Source organism: Notolepis coatsorum, assembly GCF_963971535.1.
Source record: "Notolepis coatsorum genome assembly, chromosome: 17".
In the NCBI taxonomy this organism is placed as follows: Eukaryota; Metazoa; Chordata; class Actinopteri; order Aulopiformes; family Paralepididae; genus Notolepis; species Notolepis coatsorum.
In genome coordinates, this window is record NC_140181.1 from 78,496,951 (window position 1) to 78,523,044 (window position 26,094).

A 26,094-nucleotide genomic window follows, 5' to 3' on the forward strand; every position below is an offset into this window, starting at 1 on the left:
CTCTCTCTCTCTCATATCAGCACTTGTGTCACGTCAACCTGTTGCAAAATATCATAGCGCACGCTCCCACGCGTATTCCGATTCGTGCAATAATATTCACGGGGGTATATATTGTAATTTGAAACAATGCATTGTCCCGTGGGATTATGCCCCCTGCGGCGAAATTAATTAGTCCCTCTATCTCTCTCTCTCTCCCCCCAAAGTTCTCTGCCAGTGCAGAGTGTGGGTGACTGTCACTCAAAGCTCATTGCGAGTATGGGCAGAGCCCAGCCAAAAACAGCTTGGAATCTGGAAGTGCAGAAAATGCTGCTCTAGAGTACTTGATTAGAAATACAAAACAATGCATTTTTTTTAAAAGAATACCTTACAGATGTGTTCCATAGACTCACAGGAATTGTGTAAAATTGCCCAACTAGTGAAAGAAATAGTAAGTTCCCCTAAAAATGTTTAAAGATTCTCCATGTGGTAAATACACAGGTCACAGTATGTTTACAGGAACGTTTATTTCGTGACTGTTGGGGACTAGACTACACTGGCACACCTACTTCCAGTGAATGACGCTAAGCTAGGCTAACGGTGCGGCTGTTCCCTATTGCCTAAAATGCATGCACAGAGAAGAAAAGGGTATGTATCTGCTTGTCTAACTCCAGGGTAGATGGCAAATAAGAGGATTTCCCCAAAAGTTGGCGTGTTCCTTTAACACGCACACACACACACAAAGGATTGGTATGCTTTTTCAATTATAGAGTTCCATTTTCTTTTATTCTCCCTAGCTAGAGTTCTTCAGGTAAGGTCTGCTATCAATTCTTCACACCAAACAGAATCCACTGTGATTTGTGTTTTGATTGTATCTCTACACTACCTTCAGCTCTACTGTAAATGGCTGCTCTATTTCTACAGTACATTCAGCTCTACTGTAAATGGCTGCTCTATTTCTACAGTACCTTCAGCTCTACTGTAAATGGCTGCTCTATTTCTATATTACCTTCTGTTCTAAATGGCTGCTCTATTTCTATATTACCTTCTGTTCTAAATGGCTGCTCTATTTCTACACAACCTTCTGTTCTAAATGGCTGCTCTATTTCTACACAACCTTCTGTTCTAAATGGCTGCTCTATTTCTACACAACCTTCTGTTCTAAATGGCTGCTCTATTTCTATATTACCTTCTGTTCTAAATGGCTTCTCTATTTCTACACAACCTTCTGTTCTAAATGGCTGCTCTATTTCTACACTACCTTCAGCTCTACTGTAAATGGCTGCTCTATTTCTATATTACCTTCTGTTCTAAATGGCTGCTCTATTTCTATATTACCTTCTGTTCTAAATGGCTGCTCTATTTCTACACAACCTTCTGTTCTAAATGGCTGCTCTATTTCTACACAACCTTCTGTTCTAAATGGCTGCTCTATTTCTACACAACCTTCTGTTCTAAATGGCTGCTCTATTTCTATATTACCTTCTGTTCTAAATGGCTGCTCTATTTCTACACAACCTTCTGTTCTAAATGGCTGCTCTATTTCTACACAACCTTCTGTTCTAAATGGCTGCTCTATTTCTACACAACCTTCAGCTCTAAATGGCTGCTCTATTTCTACAGTACCTTCTGTTCTAAATGGCTGCTCTATTTCTACACAACCTTCAGCTCTAAATGGCTGCTCTATTTCTACACAACCTTCAGCTCTAAATGGCTGCTCTATTTCTACACAACCTTCAGCTCTAAATGGCTGCTCTATTTCTACAGTACCTTCAGCTCTAAATGGCTGCTCTATCTCTACACTACCTTCAGCTCTACTGCAAATGGCTGCTCTATCTCTACACAACTTTCATCTCTATTTGTTTAGGAAGATGATGATATGCAGCATAACGTTTTATTGACAAAAGGTAGCAGGGGGGGGAATTACATCATTGTCTCATGTCCTGTAGATTAGACGTGTCTCTTCTTAGTGTGTTAGTCTCATGTCCTGTAGATTAGATGTGTCTCTTCTTAGTGTGTTAGTCTCATGTCCTGTAGATTAGATGTGTCTCTTCTTAGTGTGTTAGTCTCATGTCCTGTAGATTAGATGTGTCTCTTCTTAGTGTGTTAGTCTCATGTCCTGTAGATTAGATGGGTTTCTTCTTAGTGTGTTAGTCTCATGTCCTGTAGATTAGATGTGTCTCTTCTTAGTGTGTTAGTCTCATGTCCTGTAGATTAGACGTGTCTCTTCTTAGTGTGTTGGTCTCATGTCCTGTAGATTATATGTGTCTCTTCTTAGTGTGTTGGTCTCATGTCCTCTAGACACTTTTCCCTTTGATAAGAAATCCAGCCATATTCCTTTCATTGTATTTCAAATACTGCACTTTAATTTCAAGCAGAAAACCAATCTTTCCATTAAGAACGATAGGTTATGACTATAACCAAGTTCTCTTAGTTAGGGGCGATGCTTGGCATCACACTACACTACACTGCACTATCTCGCGTACGTGCACGCGTACTGAATAAACCACAAATGTACCTCTAATACCAGTATTAGTCTGACCACACCCCTCATCAGCTTACCTTCATAAGCAGGTGTGTGGTCACCTGCTCTCCTCCTTCCCAAGCTTTCACCACAAGGTGAGGACAAGGGCTGCAGCGGCCGTCTGATGCCAAGCATCGCCCCTAACTAACAGAACTTGGTTATAGTCATAACCTATCGTTCTGTATCGTTAGTGGCTTAGCTTGGCATCACACTGCACAAGGGAGGCCAAGCGGAGCCACTGGCTGACAAATACACCCCGCTGACAGCCCCCCCACAACCATCAGAACAGGGAGGGCCGAGCCCCCCCGACCCCCCCTAATGGCGGGTAGCCCCCCTATTAGGGACGTCACGGGAGGGCGACGGACCCGACCGTGCGAAGAGGCACTCAAGCAACTCAACGCACAGGGTGAGCAGACCGTGGCTTGACCCCACGACTACACACACGCACAACCCGCATGCCACCCGGGAACGAACGGAGGAACAACCTCGTTACTGCCCCCAGAATCACGGGGTCAAGGGCAAACCCAACCCCGTGGCAAGGCCGTAGCAGCGGAGCACGAAGGAAGACCCAGACCCACCAAAAGGACTGGACTCCCTAGAATGGGGGCCCGGAGAAGTCCATGATGCCAGCATCAAGACCCCACCAGGTGGGCACGTAGTGCCCCGCCCCCCACATCGCCAGCGTATTCGGACAAAGGCCCCTCAGTTACTGCACCTGGTATTCCCAGGCGGAATCCCATCCAAGTACTAACCAGGCCAGAACCTGCTTAGCTTCCGAGATCGGACGAGATCGGGCGTGTTCAGGTCGGTATGGCCGTAAGCCGAGCGGGCCCCGTCCCCCCAATAGTACACCGCCTGGCACACTGACCCTGCAGAACAGGCAGTCAGCATGGCCGTAAGCACAAAAAAAAAAAAGGTTAACCAACGGAAGCAGGCAGCGCACCGGGGAAAAACCAGGCAACAGGCTGTTAACCCTAGCCTGGAGACTGCGGACGAGACAGGCGCCAGAGGGGACAGCTGAACACAGCCGCCCCGGCGGAAGGAGCGTAAGCTGGCGGTGTTGCATGACCAAGCCTCCATTTAACAACCCCCACCCAGAGGGGTCGAGGCAGAGAAGGCTGACACGATTGGCAGACGTCATGAACGTGCAGGGGCACCCTCAAACGGTGAACCCGGGAGTTGACACTGCTCCAACACACCAGGGAATCAACCACCTCGGTGTTACCCAATGCGGTGGTTGTTCCTATAACCCCTCAAGAAAAAACTCCAAAACACACCTGCGGGTATACACCGGCTATACCGCAGTACAAGTGTTTCAGTTTCCAAAAAGGGTTAACCCAGGCCTACGGGTCGCAAACATCACTTCGGACCGGGCCTGGCGGTACGGGAAGCACAGGGTCACCAGAGGAGGTCAAAAAACCACCCCCACAGGCCCCTCTTCGCCATGCGTGAGAGAGGAGCGAAAAATAATGGAGAACCAGCCCCTAAGCACACCGTACCTGGTATTCCCCGGCGGTCTCCCAACCAAGTACTAACCAGGACCAACCTGTGTAGCGGCCGAGATCCGACGAGATCGAGCGCGTACAGAATGGCATGGCTGTAAGCCATGACGACAGTGCTGAGTAAAAACATACCCAACCAGGGTCTCCATAGCGCTTAACCCTGTGACACCCAGACCGACCTGGCATTTTTCCCCCTGAAAAAAGCCCAAGTCCCTCAGGGTACCAGAACAGCAGATCTGCATCCCCGGCGGACAACGGGTTCAACTGATCTGGACCAGCGTGACCAGAACCAGTCCCGTGCCCTAACCACGCCGACATGCCTACTCCAGGAGAAGGGCAGATATGCGTGTTGATCTTAACATGAAAAGAAGGCGCCACCCAGACGTTCGGACGAACCGCGCCTGGTGGCCCACCCCAAGGGCGTGAGACCCCACTACATATGTTCAGATCCATCCCGTCATCATCCCCCAGACATGAACGAGAATCCGTCGACAACCCACCCAGGTCATGGGATGTGGTCGTCGGAAGAGGAAAAACCCCCATCTCAGTTGCTTTATAAAAACGCTGTTTCAACCACAAGCAACCAAGGCGTGCCAGTCAATCGCCTGTTTACAGCGAGCTAGCACTATACGTGCGTCGGGACACACCCCCATCAATGAACAGGCTATTTAGACCTGTCATTGAATCCCCAAGGCGCCCAGGGGAACGACAAGAGTGGTGTGACACTCCCTAACTCCAACACTTCTGGAATAGAAAGAAGGAAGCATCAACAGTATGTATCCCAGTCTACACAGCCGGGGTAAAATTTTTTCACATTTTTACATCCCACCACCCTCCCAAAGGAAAGAGACGGGGATCCCCAGAGAGACTTCCCACGCGAGCTGTACAGATTGAAAAGAATATATTGCACCTTGAGCCATGTAAAAAAACTGGTTTTAGGGCCTCCGGGGAAGAGGCACTGAACCCATACACACTCAATAAACGAATTGAATCGAATATACATACAATAGAAAAGGACCCTTCTAGAGGGTCCACTCACTTTGACAATCTGAGGAGGAAGGCTCTGTACTCTGATGGAGGCTTCCTCACATGGAAGAAGGAGTCCGAACTCACAGAAGGCCTGAATAGGCGCTTGGTGAGGAGGAGCCCTGACCACCCCCCCTGAAAACAGATCCATCACATGGACCTGAACAGCACACGGAAGTCCTACCAACAGAGACGCGCACGGTGACGTACTCTATGGCGGGGGAATTCCTGCGGTGCACACGCCCAATATACCAGGCCGTGGGACCAGGAACTCCCTCCCCCCCCCCCCCCCCCCCCCCGTAACGTGCCGAACCGCCACGTGACGGGAACCTTGAAGGACAGGGGGTGTACCCCTGACCGACAGAACAATGGGGAGAGGAAAGGTTACCAGTCCACCCCTTTACGACCCCACACCCATGATACGACGTAACGACAAAAAGAGAATATGACACAGTCATAGTCAGCTCTATGAAGCGTTTCACAGCTCCACACAGCGCATGAGCTAACCTGCTATCTGATTTTTACTAAGGAAAAACACAGAATAGAGAGGGCTCTAAGAACCCCGGTCCAACATACACATGTGCTTCTGTGGCCAGTACAACCCAGTTGTAGGTCACATGACACACACAACCCATCATCACCTACAAAAAATGGCAAAAACACTCAACAGAGGAACGCCGTTTTTTTCACAATGAGAGAATACATCATTCTTGATTAGTATCGACCACAGGCCTTGCTAAGCACACATGACAGCAACCAAACCAATTCCCCTTTAGGAAATAAGTTTCTCCAGCAGATTTAGCACAACCTCAGCAATCAAGCTAAGAGTTACATCGTATCCCTACCACACAAAAGACACAATTAATGCACAACATGTCTGATAGGAGGTGATAAAGTCCCCAGGGAACCGGGGGGGAAAACACAATCCTCCTATTTTACCCTCAATACGGCCAGTTAAAACAGGAAAACCTGTTAATGTGTGAACACACTGTTCATTGTCATTACAGTCTGAGAAAGAACATTCTTTTACTCACTTGTCACCAAGCATAGCTTCATAGGTTAGTTGCCTTAGTAGTGAGTACACGGTACACATAAACACCATGATGTTTCTCACACAACAACCAGATCAATACATCACGATCTGCACGGAGAAGCTAACTGCCAGTGACAAAAACAGCTCACACATAACCCGCAACGTATCCTAAATGCATTGCAACAACACACGTTTTGGGAAAAAACACCGTTATTCACAATACATTTAGCAAAGTAAAACCAGAAGACGTGTTATGAGGTCTGGTCAACCCCGTTCCTACCCGGAACGCAGATCAGCGAAGTGCAGTCACAAGACACCGTAGAACACAGCCGTCCTGTGTTGTTCGATCCGGGCAGCGTCGCCGCTCCAACCAGTCGCTACAGTCCTCTTTGTTGACGCAATCCCCGTCCAGGCTCAGGGCAGGGTCGACGAAACATCCCCTGTCAAGGATGACGTTGCGGTCAAGAGTGTAAAACATGTTAAAATCAAAGCACGTTCAACAGAATAGCATCAAGCTAACGGCGATCAGAAGCGAGCTCCCGGCGGCGCGCGAGAAGCTAAGCTACCCCGCGCCAGCCATGGCCATAGCAGCAAGCTAACGTTACCTAGCGACCACGACATGCTAGCCCCGCAGCTAACAGCTGACTGGCTAATAGTAGGCCTTAAGCAGGCCATGCAGCGATCCAGCAGGCTAACGCAGCAGTTAACAGCTGACTGGCTAACCGTAAGCTATGAACATGTAAACAATGACATAACACTCACCCAGACAGGCCGCCGTTCTGAACCTCTCCTCACTTTTTAAGAGAAAAGAGAAAACAAGATGTCAACACCGCTTCACAACGGTGACTTTACCACATCCGGCGGAATCAGCACAGTACCAACTGGCCTGTGTAGCCGACTTTGAACATGAATCTGCCGCTATCGCACATTACATGCACATATCCCCTCGTGAAGGAATACTCTCATTTGGATATGAAAGATGGGGCCTTAACACGGTGACAGAGAGAATCCACTCGTCCAGAACACACAGGGATCACCAGTGTCAATGGTCGCGGCCCACTAGTTAAAACTATAATGGTCTCCAGAACAAGGCCTTCTGTCGCCTAGGCGGCTAAACAAAGGACCCTAGCCTGGGGCCGGTTTCCATAAACTTTGTCAAGTAGCCCCCATAGCACTAACAGACAAGTGGAGCCCGCCAGCAAACACTACTCACCCAACCTGGAACGCACCGCTTCTCACAACAGCGGCATGTCCGACAGTTCAGCTGTGGCCTGACAGGTTTCACCCCAACAAACACAGCAAGGAACTGCAGTTGAGAAGCATGCAGCGGCGTGCTCCCAATACGAAAACCGGTGGAGGGTTTTTAGAATGATCATCATCTTCTAGACACTCCAGTACGAAGACAATATCGCCGTATTTTCTCGAAAATAGTGAGAGAGAAAATAAAGATATGATGTCAACGTATCCTTGTTTCCCAAGCTGTTCCTAATCCAATTTCTTCCATCATGGTGTCAAGTGTGGGGATCTACCGAGGCACTTCTTCCTTGTGGTGAAAGCGAGAAGGAGGAGAGCAGGTGACCACACACCTGCTTATGAAGGTAAGCTGATGAGGGGTGTGGTCAGACTAATACTGGTATTAGAGGTACATTTGTGGTTTATTCAGTACGCGTGCACGTACGCGAGATAGTGCAGTGTAGTGTAGTGTGATGCCAAGCTAAGCCACTAACGATACAGAACTGACAATCAGGGAATTTAAACATTGTTGACATTGTTTTTTTGTGTTTTATATTAAAGAAAGGAAAGTCTAGTGCTGGCTGAGCATATTGTTTGTTTGCACTAAGTTAATACTTTGACAAATGTAGCCTATATTTTTCAGTCAGTTTGGTCTTTGTTTGCCAAACATTATTTAAGGCTGTAAACACTGTAACATTGTAAACGTTTTTTTTTTTTTTTTAATGAGAAGTATGTTTAGATTTTTGAGTGATACATATTTTTTTTAATAAAAAACAACGTATATCGAACCGAACCGAAAACCGTGACCCCAAAACCGTGATACGAACCGAACTGTCCATTTTGTGAACCGTTCCACCCCTAATATATATATATACTTGGTTTTCATTGAGTTTCCATTGTGGAGATGAGAGGTACAGTAGCAGCCTTCTGTATCAACCCTTGTGATTGTGATGAGGTATAGCAGTGAAATGTCAAGTTACCAAGCAGTCCCACCATTTTCTTATTGATTTGGAATTTGAGTTGATTTTTTAACCCAACACACACACACACACACACACACACACACACACACACACACACACACACACACACACACACACACACACACACACACACACACACACACACACACACACACACACACACACACACACACACACTGCACATTGTACTATTTTTATCTGTTCTTTGGCTTCTCTCCAGAGACATATGGTGTGTGGACCAGTTAAGACTCCTGGGACTCAGCTCACTGCTGCACAGTACCTACAGTAAGACATCTTCTCTCCTCTCTTCTCTTCTCGTCTTCTCTTCTCTTCTCTTCTCTTCTCTTCTCTTCTCTTCTCTTCTCTTCTCTTCTCTTCTCTTCTCTTCTCTTCTCTTCTCTTCTCTTCTCTTCTCTTCTCTTCTCTTCTCTTCTCTTCTCTTCTCTTCTCTTCTCCTCTCCCCTTCTCTTCTATCCCCTCTCCTCTCTTCTCTTCTATCCCCTCTCATCTCCTCTCCTCTCCTCTCCTCTCCTCTCTTCTCTTCTCTTCTCCTCTCCTCTCTGTCGTTCTTCTCTTCTATCTCCTCTTCTCTTCTCTTCTCTTCTCTTCTCTTCTCTTCTCTTCTCTTCTCTTCTCTTTTCCTCTCTCCCCTTCTCTTCTATCCCCTCTCCTATCTTCTCTTCTAACCCCTCTACTCTCTTCTATTCTATTCTATTCTATCCCCTCTCCTCTCCTCTCCTCTCCTCTCCTCTTCTCTCCTCTCCTCTCCTCTCCTCTCCTCTCCTCTCCTCTCCTCTCCTCTCCTCTCCTCTCCTCTCCTCCCACCATCTGGCCAAATGACACCAAAGACACTGACGCCCCCCCTTGGTTCTTCAGCAATACACCCACCAAGTGTGACATCAATCGGATGAACGGTTCTCGAGAAATGCGCATAAAGAGATTCCTTCATTTCATTGCTAGATGTACACTTAATTTCCCCTCTTTTTACAATTAATCTTCCATATACTAAAATTACACTTTTTTAAGCAAAGCATTAAGAGTCTGGCACGGTGGGGGATTTAAATAGGCCCTTTTTATTATCAAACAATAATCAAATCAGATTTGTCCATGAAGAATTGTTTAATATATTTCAGTTGCACATCACACAGTAATGCATCTTTAAAACCGTTGCAGCATCTGTCAGTGTTTTTAAACATGGAGAAATATTGATAAATGTGCCCAATATTCCTATTCATCCTCTTAGGCTGAGAAGAGTTCAGATGAAGGAGGCCTCTGAGATGAAGTACGGAGACCAAGTAGAAGGTGTGTGCATGTGTGTGCACGTTGTGTACATTCTCTCAAATGTGTGGTGTACACAAGTGATCTATCTATTCTCAGTAAAGATGACAAAGTCGCCCATTATCATCTATAATTTGCTTGACATTTATCGACGTGTCAGTGTTTTAAAAAGAAAAAATTTATTCAACAAACATGACCATGTTCACGTCTTAACACTTTGAATGCCCATCACGACATAACTCGTGTTATCAGCCCAACGCCTGAATGCCCATCACGACAAATATCGTTTTATTTTTTTATTAGCGATCTGAATTCATATTTCATCAACTGAGTCTACCGTTGGGAAACCATCCCCATCAGGCACTCAGATGTGAACAAAGCGGGCCCTATCGTCTCCCAGATGGTAATGCACCCTTTTGGAATGGACTCAATGAAAATGGATGAGAAAAAAAAACTCCGGAATCCACATTTTACTTCTCACGCATGTAACCGGAGATGATCCCAGTCATTGTGGAGCCTCAGGAATGCGTGGAATATGTGTTTACAGTACGTTGCATTGGATCAATAAAAGGATTGATTTTTGGAATGGCGATCAGGAATTGGAATAATCTTTTTGGATACCATCTGATCTCAGGTAAGGAATCTATTTTATCAGTCTTAGGATAATCAGACCTGTTTTCACGGAGATATACGTTTTTCCCCTATGTGTGATATGGCTGTTTGACTGTGCGAGCGATCAGGAACTAAGAGAATCGAATGTCAGCTTGCGGCACCAGCGTGCATACGTACACATATACTATCGATAATCTAGCGTTTATTTGAAAACGATTCATAAATAGGCAGAAAAATGACAACGTTCTAGAATATTCCAGTACAGGGCGTTTATCACGGAATATTTTTTCCCCCCTTGAAAACGAGGGCTTTTCAAAATGCTATAAACGGAAATGAACCGATAAAAAAACAATCCGCTTCGACAATGTTGACTGGAAAATGAGTCATTGATAAGCGACGGGCAGATTAGACACATAGCCATAATTTAAAACATAGATTAGGCAAGGGCGGTCAGGTGGCGTAGCGGAGATTGCGTTTGTCACCATCGCCGGAGATGCTGGATTCGCCTGTTAGAATCCAGCTCACAGCTCCGGCGTTGTCACCAGCTTGGCTGGCCGTTCACACTAATACAATTGGCAGTATTAGAGGGTGGGAAAGCTGGAGGGGTGGGTCCGGGTCGTTGTAAACAGCGACTCCTACAGTTTGGTCGGGGCGCCTGCTCAGCGCGGATAGGATCTAACATGTTACACCCTCTCAGTGAGAGTCCGCGCTGCCAGGTGAAAAGAAGCGGTTGATTGGCTAGACGTGTGTCGGAGGAAGCACGTGATAGCCTCCACTCTCCCAGACCGACTGTGGGGGGTAAGTGCGCAGCGACCAGGAAGGGGATTGGGAATTGGCATAACGACTAACATTGGGATGGGAGAAAATTGGAGGAAAAAAGGAGGGGAAAAAAGACTAAAAAAAACCCCAAAATAAATAAATAAATAAATAGATTAGGCGATATTACCGCTAACATTGACGTGGATGGTGGGCATTCAAGCACTAAATGTGCGCCCCCTGCTGGGCACTGAAAGTGTTAAACTCATACTGAGGCCTTAGTTTTGGTTTTAAATTGCATATCATCATTCATTTATTTATTGTCACACAGAGCAGAAGAATTTTGCCAAAACAAACGCATTTCCTTTGATTTAATTATACATCAAATGATTTATGTCAAGGATTGCAATGCCTCGCTTGAATGAAGTTAACTTTTCACCTGGATAACGTCAACATTCAGGGTGAATGTAATGTGAGAAATTGGGATAAAAAAAAATATATATATATATATATATATATAAACAATTTTTTTTTTAATTTTATCGGATCGGGAAAGATCGGTATCGGTAGATACTCAAAATCACATGATCGGGATCGGATCGGGAGCAAAAAAATTTGATCGGGACATCCCTAATAGAAACTGTCTGACCTGATAAGTAACCATGTGTAAAAGTGTATTCCTGGTCGTTTTCTAACTCGGATTAACTGTATCTGAAATAAGCCAGACATCTTCTCTTATATGGAGCTTCCCGCGGGTGTGACCTGTAAGCCCTCCCCTTTATGTATTAGAGAGAAGATGTGTATTCAACAAGTCTGTAACCTTTCCATCGGTTGCACCACCACCGCTGAGACGTACGTACCAGAGGTCATCTGGCATAGAATCACCATCAGCAACAGTCCCGGAGCTGATGACGTGTAGATCTAATATGGCAACTGACTGATCTAATCTATGGCTCTGGCACAGAGTTATGTCCCTCTGTTTCACCGAAGCATCTACTCCCTCAGGTCAGACTTGGGATGACATCATCAAGGTCATGACCTCTGCCACCGTGAGGTTTGAGCTGCTGTCAACGGTCCACACAAGTCCGGTGAGTGTGCCTTCAGGCTTTTGTGTGTGTGTGTTTGACATGTTGTGAAGTGAGAGTGTGTGTCTGTGTGTGTCTGTGTGTGTGTGTTTGACATGTTGTGAAGTGAGAGTGTGTCTGTGTGTGTGTGTGTTTGACATGTTGTGAAGTGAGAGTGTGTGTGTGTGTGTTTGACATGTTGTGAAGTGAGAGTGTGTGTCTGTGTGTGTGTTTGACATGTTGTGAAGTGAGAGTGTGTGTCTGTGTCTCTGTGTGTGTGTGTGTGTGTTTGACATGGTGTGAAGTGAGTGAGTGAGTGTGTGTGTGTGTGTGTGTGTGTGTGTGTGTGTGTGTTTGACATGGTGTGAAGTGAGTGAGTGAGTGAGTGTGTGTGTGTGTGTGTTTGACATGGTGTGAAGTGAGAGCGTACAGTGTGTGTGACTGTGTGTGACTATGTGTGTGTGTGTTTGACATGGTGTGAAAAGTGAGAGCATATTGTGTCTGTGTGTGTCTGTCTGTCTGTGTGTGTGTGTGGGTGTGTTTGACATGGTGTAAAGTGAGAGCATATGTGTGTGTGTGTGTGTGTGTGTGTGTGTGTGTGTGTGTGTGTGTCTGCCTGCCTGTCTGTCTGTCTGTCTGTCTGTCTGTCTGTCTGTCTGTCTGTCTGTCTGTCTGTCTGTCTGTCTGTCTGTCTGTCTGACATGGTGTGAAGTGAGAGCATGTGTCTGTGTGTGTGTGTGTGTTTGACATGGTGTGAAGTGAGAGCATGTGTGTGTGTGTGTTTGACATGTTGTGAAGTGAGAGCATATGTGTGTGTGTGTGTGTGTGTGTGTGTGTTTGACATGGTGTGAAGTGAGAGCATGTGTCTGGGTGTGTGTGTGTGTGTGTGTGACTGTGTGTGTGACTGTGTGTGTGACTGTGTGTGTTAATATTCAATCTTTATTTAACCGTCGGTAGTGTGATAGTAAAGGGTTAACCTTCTGTAGTGTGGCAGTGAAAGGGTTAACCTGCTGTTGTGTGGCAGTGAAAGGGTTAACCTTCTGTGTATCGTCGCAGTGAAAGGGTTAACCGTTTGGTAGTGCGGCAGTGAAAGGGTTAAGCGTAAGCCAATCACCAGAGTGAGTGTGATAAGGTCCAGAGTTCCATGGGCACCATCACTGTCACCGGTGATAAACCTAAGGGTGTAATGATATACAGAATTCAAAGGCTTTAGAGTGGAAGCAGCAGCACGCCTATAAACTACATCTCCATAATCCAAAACAGACAGAAAAATATATTTAACCAGATCCTCCTTCTGCTAAGCATAGAAAATGGGTTTTGTTTCTGTACAAAAAGCCAACCTTCTTTCACAGTTCACTTGCAAGGTTAAAATTCTCATCAAGCCAGATGCCAAGATATTTATATTCTTTAACGCTCTCAATAAGAGACCCATTCAGAGTGGATATATGCAAATCATCACAAACAGTACTCTAGAGTCTAGAGAACAGCATGTTCTTTGTTTTGTTTGCATTGAATGCCAGTTTAAGATTAAAAGAACACGCCAACATTTTGGGAAATTAGCTTACCGTCTTCTCCAGAGAGAGACAAGAAGATAGATACCAGTTTCCTCTCTGTGCGTTCAGTAGAAAGCTATCTGGCTGCATGTTAGCCTAGCTTAACACAATGAATGGAAGCGGACATGACCGGTTAGCCTTCGGGAGAGGTGTTAGTTGGACAATGCCTAGGCTAACCGGTCATGTCCGCTTCCATTAATTGTGCTAAGCTAGGCTAACGTGCAGCCAGATAGCTTTTTACTGAACACACAGAGAGAAAACTGGTATCTATCTTCTTGTCTCTCTCTGGAGAAGACTGTAAGCAAATTTTCCCAAATGTTGGTGTGTTCCTTTAACAAATGCATCCTGCAAAGTATTAAATGAGAGTTGTAATTTTTCAATGGCTAGTTGTACAGAGTCAGCAATACAATAGACAATAGTGTCATCCACACAGAGATGAGCCTGACAACCCCTCAAAGAAGAGTGAGAAAGAATTCTGACTGGACATTTGCTGTTTGCACATATGTGTCAAAGCCAACATTCATTAACCTTTGCAGTAGAAGAGAGTGATCAACTGTGTCAAATGTTTTTGACAGATCTACAAACAGGGCAGCACAGTATTTCCTTTTGTCAAGGTCAGATACTATACAATTTACAACTAGAGTATGTTTTGCTCTAAAACCAGATGTATGTGGCCTTAATACAGAGTGATCTGAGAGAAATGTTTTGAGTTGATAATTTACCAGTGATTCCAGGGTTTTTGCTAGAGGATAGCTTGGATATTGGTCGATACTATAGTTATCTAAATGACTTCTATCTCCACCTTTATGCAATGGAAGAACATGAGCTATTTTCCAGATCGATGACATTGAAAGATTAAATATATGTATTGTTCTGTAATTAATGGAGCAGTTAGCCTGCTTATCCTCTCCAGATGATTTCCTGGTATCAATGGTCTGTAGTGCATCAAAAACAACACTGGGACAGAAAGGCTGCAAGGAAAACTGAAGCATGCCTCACAGCATGCACCAGCTCATGACCGCCAATAGGGGGCTCCATATAATTATTATTAAACAAATGACCGGCTTCAACAAAGTGAATGAATGAATGAATGATCAAGTTGTTTGTGACTTCTGTTTCACCCACAGAGCAGGGGCGGATTTAGGATTGTAGGAGATCCGGGGCTTAGCCCAGATGGGCCCCCTTTTTTTTTCTTTTTTTTTATTTTTTTTTTTTTTTTTTAATTTTTTTTTATTATTATTTTGGGCAGGCAAGGGGTGGTTTGGACAGATTTTTTTTGAATTTAATGAACCTGTACGTGCAATTTCCTGCAATATAGAGCCTTCAATCTTGACCAATAAAGCTGCTCTTTTCACTATAAAACTCAGTTAACCATAACGTAGTTATGGTTAGATTTATATATTGGGGGGGGATATATCATATTTTTCATATGATCAAAAAGTGGTGGAGCAAGAGCATACCTTTGCTCCCCCAAGTTCAATAGTGGGAGAGCAGAGATGCTCCGAATGCTCTTATGGCCAGGCGTCTATGATTCACTGATACAAAGTAAAATAGTGCAGTGCAATAAAATAGTTAGTAAAATAGAATAAAATAATGCAATAGTGCATTGCAATAAAATAGTTATCATCGTATTTTTTCGGGAGGCCGGTAAGGAGTGCATTACAGTAGTCGAGTTGGCTTGAAATAAAGGCATGGATCTGGTTTTCAGCATCCTTTTGATTTATAAATGGCCGTACTTTAGCTATGTTTCTAAGGTGGAAGAATTACGTTTTTGTCAACTTGTTGATTGTGATTTAAAGCTTAGGTCTGAGTCTACCATGACACCAAGACTTAACTCACTCAAATACAGTTAGCAGCTGGATAGACCACAGATGGAAATTAGCTTCTGCTAAATCTGGTGCAAACATATTTTCATGTAACAATGATGAATTGTAAAAAAAAAAAAAAAAAATTAAATAGATTCAGGGCTTTTCAGAATACATCCGGGGCTTGAGCCCAGGTAGCCACCCCCTAGCTCCGCCCCTGCCACAGAGCTCTGAAACATTCACACTGAATGGATTCCTTACCCCAAGTGAGATAGCAGCCATGGAGACTTTAGCAGACAGCAAGACGACACGTTTCTTTGTTGTAAAAATTATATTTTATTTTATAAAATCTTTGGGGATTGGGGGTTGGTTTTAGGCAGTTGGTTTGGGTGGGGCTGGGCAAAATGAAATAAATGTATATCATGATAATCATCTAGACTTTCTCCTGATATGGATAGGCCTACATTTACACATCACGATATCTGTTCACATGCAAAATCACACAATAAACTAGAAAGGTACGCTCAGTAGAGCGCATAATCTCAAAATATATCTATCTACTATCTACTGACCATTACGGTGGTGTAATGGTTAACACTGTCGCCTCACAGCAAGAAGGTCCTGGGTTTGATTCCCGCTTGGGGACCAGGTTTCCGGGTTGCCAGGTAGCATGTATACCTTCCGCAACGGAATTCGGTTTCCGGGTTCCTCTGATTGGTTAACCGTCTGTAGTGTGATAGTAAAAGGTTAACCTTCTGTAGTGTGGTAGTGAAAGGGTTAAAATAGTTGGAGGCGTTACTTAACCAAGTAACGTTAAAATCACCTAAGATTATCATCTCGGCATCTGAATAGTGGGAGAGTTACTCTGCTAGAGTAACAATGATGTCAGTGGAAGATGGTCTATACTCTATAGTGAGTTGTTTGGCCCTTAATTGAAGTGATAAAGTGTCATTCTGTGTCTGTCCCTAAACACCCATATTTATTATGTTTATTTATTACTTACTACTTTTATTTATTTATTACTGCACGGACTACAACGTATAACGTATATCATGCCAGTTAGGGTACCTTATGTATACTGCACCTGTGTATAGTATACTGTATACTTTACTTACTCATAGTATATATTCAATATTCAAATGTATTTGTAAAGCCCGAAATCACAAGTTAATGTCCCCATGACTTTAAACAAGTCAAGAAGAAACATCACAATAAATCAAGAACAAAAAAAACACCATGAAATCCAAAATAAATGAATAAATATTCAAAAGTGTTATTGACCATATTAAACATAAAATATTGTAAGATATAATATAACTGATTGGGCACACAGACCCTCATCTGCACCTTTGATTACACTCCGTACTTGCTCATATGCTTTTATCCAGAGGTAATTATATTGTTTGCACTGCTTAGTGCTTAGTATAGTAAATAATCTTTACTATAATTGTATTGTCTATATATCTGTCTTCTACTATTACCATGCTCATACCTGTACCCCCCCCCCCCCATGCTGCTATGACACCTGAATTTCCCCAAGGGGATTAATAAAGAAATATCTTATCTTATCTTATTACATAAATCAATTTTAACCATGTTGGCATGCATATAGTTTACATAAGTCTGCATAAGTCAAGCTTACACAGGCGAAATCTTGATGCAGTGTACAGTCCCTCACATGGCAACTGCTGTATGATGGTCTTCCTTGAGTGCTAAATCACCTGTGACTCTTTTTTTTTTTTATCCACTTTTTCTCCAATTTTTTCTATATTTTTCTCCCATCCCAATTTCGTATCATCCAATTCAACCCTCCCCTGTCACGAACGCTGTTTCTTGCCTCCCACAAGCCGGCTGCAATGTGGACTAAGTCATACATAGCACAAGTCCCCTCCGGTACTTGAGGTAACAGCAGTCGCATCTTTTCACCTGCGTAGCTCGATCTCTCAGTGGCGAGGAGTAACGCGTGGGAGGCTCACGCTGCCCCAGACACTTCCTGATTCTACTGCGCAGGCGCACCAACCGACCTGTAGGAGTCGCTGTCCACAACGCCCGATCCCCACCCATCAGTTTCCCACCCCCTAATACGGCCAATGTGTATTAGTATGAACGACCAGCTAAACTGAAAGCAATGTGGAGCGCTGGGCTCGAACAGGCGAGCCCAGCGTCTCTGCATTTGTGGCGAGCGCCTTGCCCACTACGCCACGTAGCCGCCCAATCACCTGTGACTCTTAAGGTGTTTGCTCTCCCAATACGATTGGTTGAGTTAGTCTGATTGGCGGCTGTCTCTTAAGGTCACACTGGATGTCCAGAGAGAAGGGGGCGTGTCCACCAAAGGGCCAAGGGGCGGAGTGTTTGTGATGTATAACTGTGCCAGGCTACACACGCTGTTTGACAGCTATGAGAGAGGAGTGGAGAAGGGTGAGAGGGACCACACAACACACACACACACAACAATTATTGATCATGATACAGTACATGTATTGATTATCCATGATATATTGATCATTATACTGTACATTTATTGATGATACATGACAGATTGATTATGATACTGTAAACTTTCAGTACTGTGTGAGGTGTCCATCAGAAATCTTGAATTTACAGTGAAATAGTTATATTCTCTTTCCCCTCAGGACTGTACCCAGAGATCCCTGATGGTTCGCAGCTGGATTTTTCCGCTCTCAAAGAAGAGGTATCGATGCATTTTATGTGATGATATTCTGATTAAATGGTGTTGTAGTACTTCTAAATGTTATGTTTTTGTAGGTTTTCATTGATTTTTGCTACCGGGCAGTCCGGTAGAAGTCCGGGGAAGACATTCGGCAAAGATCACCGGGTCCGGGAGTCGAACCCGGGTCGGCCGTGTTGCGCCGTAGTGCTGTATGCGGTGCGCCACTCGGGCGCCCTACTGTGTTGTAGTTAGGGCTGACCTTCGATTCTTTTTGGAATTCGACGCTTCGGGGCCAAGATTCGATTTTAATTCGAAGCTTCGAAATAATTTTTTTTTTTAAATTAAAATATTTAATTTAATTTTATTTTTTTATTTTTTTTTTTTATGTTGTGGGACTTGTACAGCACTTTGTTCAACTTTGTCAGTGCTGTAAAGTTTAAACCTTTTTAAATCTTAGACAAACGAAACACTTTGCTTTCATGAAATATTGTAAGCCGTCATTTGAGGATTTATAAAAGCAGCACAATGATCACAAATCTGTCAGTGCCGAGTCCAACCTCATCTTAAATAACAAATAGCATTGCTTGTTGTAGTTAACAAAGAGAGGCAGAGTTGATTTAAAAAAATATATATATTCATATTTTTTATTTTTTTAATAACCGAATTTTATTTTCATATTCGAATCCCATACCCATCGAACGAAGCTTCGAAGTATTTAAGACAGCCCTAGTTGTAGTACTTCTCTACTCTACTCTACTCTACTCTACTCTACTCTACTCTACTCTACTCTACTCTACTCTACTCTTCTCTTCTCTTCTCTTCTGTCTTCTCTTCTCTTCTCTTCTCTCCTGTCTTCTCTTCTCCTCCACTTCACTGCAGATAGTCATGGCATAGAGACATTATTGATCTGCATGCTTACCTCCTATGTTTACATGAAAAAAGTCAGTTCCAAGTCTGATTTCTGTTGCTCTCATTGATTGACAGGGCGAGTGGCTTCTGCTGTTCAATTACCTCATTCCGTTCTCTGAGCTCCTGGACCAATCAGGACAGGCCTTGGATGGTGAAGGGGGAGGGGCCAGAGTTAACATAAAGACTGAACAGGTTAGAGGAATCGAGTGATCAGAGCACGGGGGCAGCAGTGGCCTAATGGTTAGTGACGCAGGCTTGTGACTGGAAGGTCGCCGGTTCAATCCCCCGGACCGGAGAATGGAGAATGCGACACCCTTCCCGCACTACCCACTGTTGAAGTGCCCTTAACCCACAACTGCTCCCTGGGCACACAGCTGTGACTGCCCACTGCTCCTAAATACTTAGGATGGGTTAAATGCAGCGGGAGAATACTTGGCAATAGAGATTGTATTCTAGACTTGAATTAACATAACAACATACATATAACATATGGGAGCAAGTCCAATATTGCAATAAGCACTCATGCAATGTCTCCCGTCCAATCACAATGCAAGTTTGGAACTAAATAAATAATAACTAAATTAAATAACTAAATAAATGTGTACCCTGTAACACTTGCAACAATTCCACTGCTACTATTGTAAGACCTGAACGGAGCTTGTTTACTGGGATCATGAGTACGATGCTTGTTTGGCTGGATGTGATGTGTTTGTACCAAGTACTGTGTTCTGAAGGAGCCGTGCCTTTATATCAGCATGGCTGGAATGCCTCTGTGTGACCTATAAGAACATTTTCTACGATTCAAACATGTATGATATTGTTTTATTATTCATAATTCTTGTGAGAAAACCGTGCATTATAATTTATATAAATGTTCTGAAGCGTCTTTTAAACAGTAGAATTTTTGATAGATTTTATGGTAATATTAACACTGGATAGGAATATAATGTTTATTACTGTCTTTCAGGTCTGTAAGTTTCTAGTGTCTCTCAGTAAAGACTTCAGCTCCTACTATAACAGAGTACACGTACTAGGGGTAAGGATTCATCTGTGCAGTGTGTGTGTGTGTGTACGCACTTGCATGTGTGTTTGCATTTAGAGGGGATTGGAGAATTAAAAAAGGATTATGTCATAGATACTCCAAACATAAAAGTGTGTGTGTGTGTGTGTGTGTGTGTGTGTGTGTGTGTGTGTGTGTGTGTGTCTGTGTCCTCTAGTATATTTTTGTGCATGAGATTGTTTATGTAGAAAGGACCATTTCAATTAGATTGTAATAATTGCCTGTAAACAGCAGGGGATGTCTGTGTGTGTATGTGTGTCAAATCAAAAAAAGTTGTCTGTCCTATTCTCCACCACAAGGTGATTAAGTGATTACATGGTCATTCAGTCTGGTGTCTGATAATACAATTCAATAAACAGTTCAATACAACTTAACCTTTACTTTCTCTCTCTCTCTCTCTCTCTCTCTCTCTCTCTCTCTCTCTCTCTCTCTCTCTCTCTCTCTCTCTCTCTCTCTCTCTCTCTCTCTCTCTCTCTCTCTCTCTCTCTCTCTCTCTCTCTCTCTCTTCTGTATCTCTCCCCAGGAACCACTGCCTCATCTTTTCAACCAGATGTTTTGTCGTCTTTACTTGTTGAGAGCATTGAGAGAGCTCTACCACAGCGCCCTGGACACACTTAACCTGCCCCCAATCAGGCAACTATAGCCCCTATCTCCCCCAAGAGACCACCTGCCCCCAATCAGGCAACTATAGCCCCTATCTCCCCCAAGAGACCACCTGCCCCCCAATCAGGCAACTATAGCCCCTATCTCCCCCAAGAGACCACCTGCCCCCAATCAGGCAACTACAGCCCCTGTCTCCCCCAAGAGAACCCCTGCCCCCAATCAGGCAACTACAGCCCCTGTCTCCCCCAAGAGAACACCTGCCCCCAATCAGGCAACTATAGCCCCTATCTCCCCCAAGAGAACACCTGCCCCCAATCAGGCAACTATAGCCCCTATCTCCCCCAAGAGAACACCTGCCCCCAATCAGGCAACTACAGCCCCTGTCTCCCCCAAGAGAACACCTGCCCCCAATCAGGCAACTATAGCCCCTATCTCCCCCAAGAGACCACCTGCCCCCAATCAGGCAACTATAGCCCCTATCTCCCCCAAGAGAACACCTGCCCCCAATCAGGCAACTACAGCCCCTATCTCCCCCAAGAGAACACCTGCCCCCAATCAGGCAACTATAGCCCCTATCTCCCCCAAGAGAACACCTGCCCCCAATCAGGCAACTACAGCCCCTATCTCCCCCAAGAGACCACCTGCCCCCAATCAGGCAACTACAGCCCCTAATTGTCTATCTACATTTACTCTCAAATGTTGCCGGTGTGTTTATGGCCTTATCGTTGAAGACTTAATGTGCACATAACCCTTGTCCTCTGGCCCAAAACCACCCCTGATATAATCCATGGTTAATGCCACTCCTCCCCAAACTGAGCTCCTACGGTTAAACTATCCACATGCCTCCTGACTGCTGCCCTAAAGCTCCTAGGCAGCTGCAGCTACGTTACCACACAGCCTGCTAAACACCTCTGCCCAAGAGAGACACAATTTGTACCAAATCCGGACATCCGCGACCAAAATAGTTTGAAAGAAAATGTGGCTATGACTTTGAATTGGGTGTATACAGAGTTTCACAAATAACCAAGAATGAAGTTTGTCTGAACACCTGCAGTGGTTCAGTTATCAGAGAAGTACATATAGTTCTATGTCTTTTCTGCGTAAGAAAACCATACCTTTATGGCTGCGCTCATCCTTGTTTCCATGGACACAGTGAATAAACAAGGCTATACAGCTGCCGTGAAATTAAAAATTATTATTATAATTATTTCAACACATTTTCAGTTATAAAATAAACTAAAAAGATATGGGGCAACAATAATATGATATTATTTATTCAATATGGTAAGATAATATGAAAAAAATTGTATAGGTAGCATGCACTGGTGAGTTTACTTCCTCTTTGGTCAGAGATGTTTGACAGTGGAACGCAAGTGGAACACAAGTGGAACGCAAGTGGAACGCAAATGGAACACAAGTGGAACGCCATCCAACTCTCTGCGTAGGGAATGGATTTATGCTTATTCCCAATCCCCAACAACAGTTACATTTCCCCCTTAACGATGAAAGTTCTAGGGTCCCAGTTGTCCCTCATCCCATCTCTAATATTATGGATGTAGCTCTCTCTGCAACTGTCCAAATGACCTCATCACAGAACTATAGTCCCCTCTAAATACCACTCATAGTGTCCCCCCAAGGAAACGTACACATTTTCACCGCCTGGAAATGAGATAGTAGATTTTAGGAGCCTCGTTGAAGCGACTGTTGAAGTCCCTTTATACTTACAGTATGTTGTACACCTCGTATTTGACAATGACAATGACCTAGAGGATATCTATTGTTAAAAAAAATATATATGAATTGTACAGAATATTCCTAATATGAATCTAGATGTTGTCTCCTCACAAGTATTTATAGTATTTCATTTCAGTCATCTTAACTGACAGATCCTTATCGAACATGAGGGGTCGTTAACGAAACGAAAGGAAGTCGTAATGAAATGACAGCTGATGGATAACGAGCAGTGTATTATGTCATAATGAAATGACAGCTGATGGATAATGAGCAAGTGTATATGGCAGTGGGCCCTATTGACCCTATTCACACAGTGGCCATTTTGCTCGTATGTCATGCTCAGGTTGGGATCTATTTCCAGCGTGTTCCCACCTACCACTTACATGAACGTGATAGACATAGGGAGAGTATGGCTGTTGTTTTCACCTCTAGCTAGAAGCATTATTGAAAGGAGTTGTTTGCTATGCATCCCTCAGTTCTTTGCATTTAATGAGGAAGTATTCCACTACGTGGGACCAGAATCGCAGCTGGTATGAGTGGAAGTCAATTAGCCGGACGCAGACAATCTAACCTCAAATTTTTTTTATCTCAACATCTGTAATGTATATTGGCTAACTACTCGACAAACGAGTAATGAAACTAGTTTGCGGGCAATTGAGTTAATTTCAGTGGTGCAGAAACGTCCAGCTAGCACAGGTCAAGCCAATGCTATTCTCCCTTAGCGACCAATCACACTGGCCCTACGGATTTGTTTACATTCGAAAAGCTTCCTCTACTTGTCATCTCCATTCAGTAGCGCTTCTAGACCCGTAGCTCCTCACGTTACCAATCCCATTCAACAAGGCAATGTAGACGTCAACAGAGCGAGCTAGTCACACGCTGCTCTGGTGCCGCGAAAGTTTGACCGTTTAAGGAACCCGGTACTATTCGCTGGGAGCATTCTGGAATGACAAACACCCGATTAGTTCAATCAGAACAATGAAGGGAGGAAGTTCTTCCAGTAACAAGGGTGACATATGTTAGTAACGTGAGATTAAGGTGCTCTGAAACTACGGTCTTCTCCTCTGTCCTTACTCGTTCTCCTTACCGACACACGGTTTACATTCATGTTGCAGTGTTTGCTAATATAATAGCTGACAGGAAACACACTGTTGGCACAAGCTGCTCCCCTAGCGATGGTATTCTCCTGAAGATGTCTGAGCTAGCATTGTACTTTGCTTCAGAACCTTCTAGAGATTTAGAACAATTTAGGGGCCTGGATCAAAGCTTCCCCCCTGCCTCCCTCCCTTCTGTTCCTCCATCTCTTTACTGCTCCCCCATGTCATCTCCGCTACTCCCTCTGCCTGTTATTTTGAAGTCATACCATTATTATTAGAATTTCTGTACATACATCTCTCTCCCCGTGGCTCTGGAAAAGATTGCATTCCGCTGACATAACGTCCAGGCGGGGAGAACGTTCTGTCACATTCTGCCGACAGTACAGGCGGTATATGTCTCCGCCCCCGAGAATCTCTCCATATTGTTAATATGAACCGTACATATGTCTCTGCCCATAGGTCCCCCCCCCCCCCCCCCAGTCTGTAACACACCAGGTCTAATGAAGCCATCCTCCAGATGTATGGTAGACAGACTGATACTGCAGTTCTATAGATAGACACTGGCCTTAGGGCCCCTGGAGAGCTGCAGTAAGTACATTCACACACACACACACGCACACGCACACACACACACACACACACGCACACACTATGGATGTACTTCTACTGCCATCACCGCGGATCAAACCACGGGATGTTATGTCCCGCGTGTGTTTACCTCTCCTCTCCTCCCTTCTCCTCATCCTCCCTTCCCTTCCTGCATCTTTATTCCTCCTCCTTTCCTGTCATCTCTTCTTATCCTCTCCTCCTACTTCCCCCGATTCCCTGGTCATCCTTCCTTTCTTTTATCATCTTTCTCAGCAACCCTCCTCTACCTCCTCGTCCTGCAACTAATAGACATACGCATTCAGTTACTACCCACGCATTCAGTTACTACCCACGCATTCAATTGCTACCTACACATTCAGTTACTACCTACGCATTCAGTTACTACCTACGCATTCAGTTACTACCTACGAATTCAGTTACTACCTACGCATTCAGTTACTACCTACGCATTCAGTTACTACCTACGCATTCAGTTACTACCTACGAATTCAGTTACTAGTGCACCAATACTTTTTCACTGCCGATTATATGAGTACCAAACTTTAAATATCGGCTCTGATTTAGAGTACTTTAAATATCGTCTCTGATTTAGAGTACTTTAAATATTGTGTCTGATTTAGAGTACTTTAAATATCATCTCTGATTTAGAGTACTTTAAATATCGTCTCTGATATAGAGTACTTTAAATATCATCTCTGATTTAGAGTACTTTAAATTATCGTCTCTGATATAAGAGTATTATTTTTACTGAACGGTATTGACTTTTGACATTATTTTTGATGTCAGCCGGCAATTTCGATTGAGATATAATCTATTTCTATCTACCTTGAATGCAGAAAATCAACTCACTTTGCTTTGATTACTTGACATGTTACACGTGGCTCTTGGGAGTCCGATTATAGTATTGGAGAAAGATGCCATATCTTAGCTTTATCGCTTATCTTATTGTCAATACAGGTGTTGGTCTGAACCACTGTCTCGGTATAAGATGCTGGTATAAGATGCTGGTATGTGATGTACAGTAATACAGCTCCTCCTTCAGTGTTATCCTGTGTGCTATTGAATGAATTCAACCAGCGCTGCAATGCTATGCTGTACCATACACACCACAGTGAGACATGTTATTCAATGTCAGCTTAAGGCTGTGTGATCACATTGGACGCCTTTTTCTTGCGCTCAAATGCGAGGCGTGGCGGTGTACATACAGTAGAGAATCTAAAGTGCACAGGGCGCAACGAGCGACACCACTGATTTCCATTGCTACCTCAGCTAACGTTACACATAAGTTACTTACATTACTACTCCCAGCCCTCCAGGCGTTGCTGTTCATATCTCGGTAGTGGTAGGACCTGGTTGTACAATCAAGGTTTGTTGGAAACTGACAGAATTAGCTTCTCCTCCATTATCGATTGGTTTTGTTTTGCTGTCGATTTCACTCCAGATACCTCTGCTTTTTTAATCCCTTCCCTCTGTCGATTCGATTGGTCCGTCAACAAGAAGGTCACTGCTGCTCTGCGGTTAACCCTTTCACCGCCGCGCTACCAAACGGTTAACCCTTTCACTGCGACAATACACAGAAGGTTAACCCTTTCACTGCCACACGACAGCCGGCGACCGTCGGTTGTGTGATAGTAAAGGGTTAACCTGTCGTGTGGCAGTGAAAGGGTTAAAGTGGAAACTTTTTCAACGGAGACGCCTGTCACGAAAAAACCACAAAAGACCATAGAAAAGAAGGCACAGGCACATTAAAAAATATGTCCAACGTGATCACAAGTCTAATCCAAGTATTTTTCTGTGCCTACTGACCCACATATAGTGCAGCCCCTCACTCAATGTCGTTTAATGTGCTGTTCATGCAGACAGAGACAACAGATATATTCTACTGTACCGTATTCCAGTGGTTCTCAACCTGGGCGGTAGCAAGATTATTATACAAATGCTTGGTCATGTTTATTATCTTCGGTATAGATCCCCTTTTCTTGTGAAACAAGCTATATTTTAAGTCTGAAGCTCATCCTCCAATTGTTATTAATGAAGGAAATCGGCCTGAAAATGGGAACTGATGA

At 44.1% G+C, this 26,094-nt stretch overlaps 1 protein-coding gene across 1 annotated transcript in view; it reads left to right on the plus strand.

The window, feature by feature from the left end:
• dalrd3 (DALR anticodon binding domain containing 3) overlaps positions 1-20,830 on the plus strand; it is a 47,098-nt gene extending 26,268 nt beyond the window's left edge. The window contains exons 6-13 of the mRNA XM_084333082.1: positions 8,498-8,562; positions 9,521-9,579; positions 11,929-12,011; positions 17,637-17,763; positions 17,979-18,037; positions 19,001-19,117; positions 19,893-19,961; positions 20,509-20,830. Of these exons, the coding sequence (XP_084189208.1) occupies positions 8,498-8,562; positions 9,521-9,579; positions 11,929-12,011; positions 17,637-17,763; positions 17,979-18,037; positions 19,001-19,117; positions 19,893-19,961; positions 20,509-20,628 (699 nt within the window). The 3' untranslated portion in view covers positions 20,629-20,830. The remainder of the gene's footprint in view (positions 1-8,497; positions 8,563-9,520; positions 9,580-11,928; positions 12,012-17,636; positions 17,764-17,978; positions 18,038-19,000; positions 19,118-19,892; positions 19,962-20,508) is intronic.
• The last annotated feature ends 5,264 nt before the right edge of the window (positions 20,831-26,094 follow it).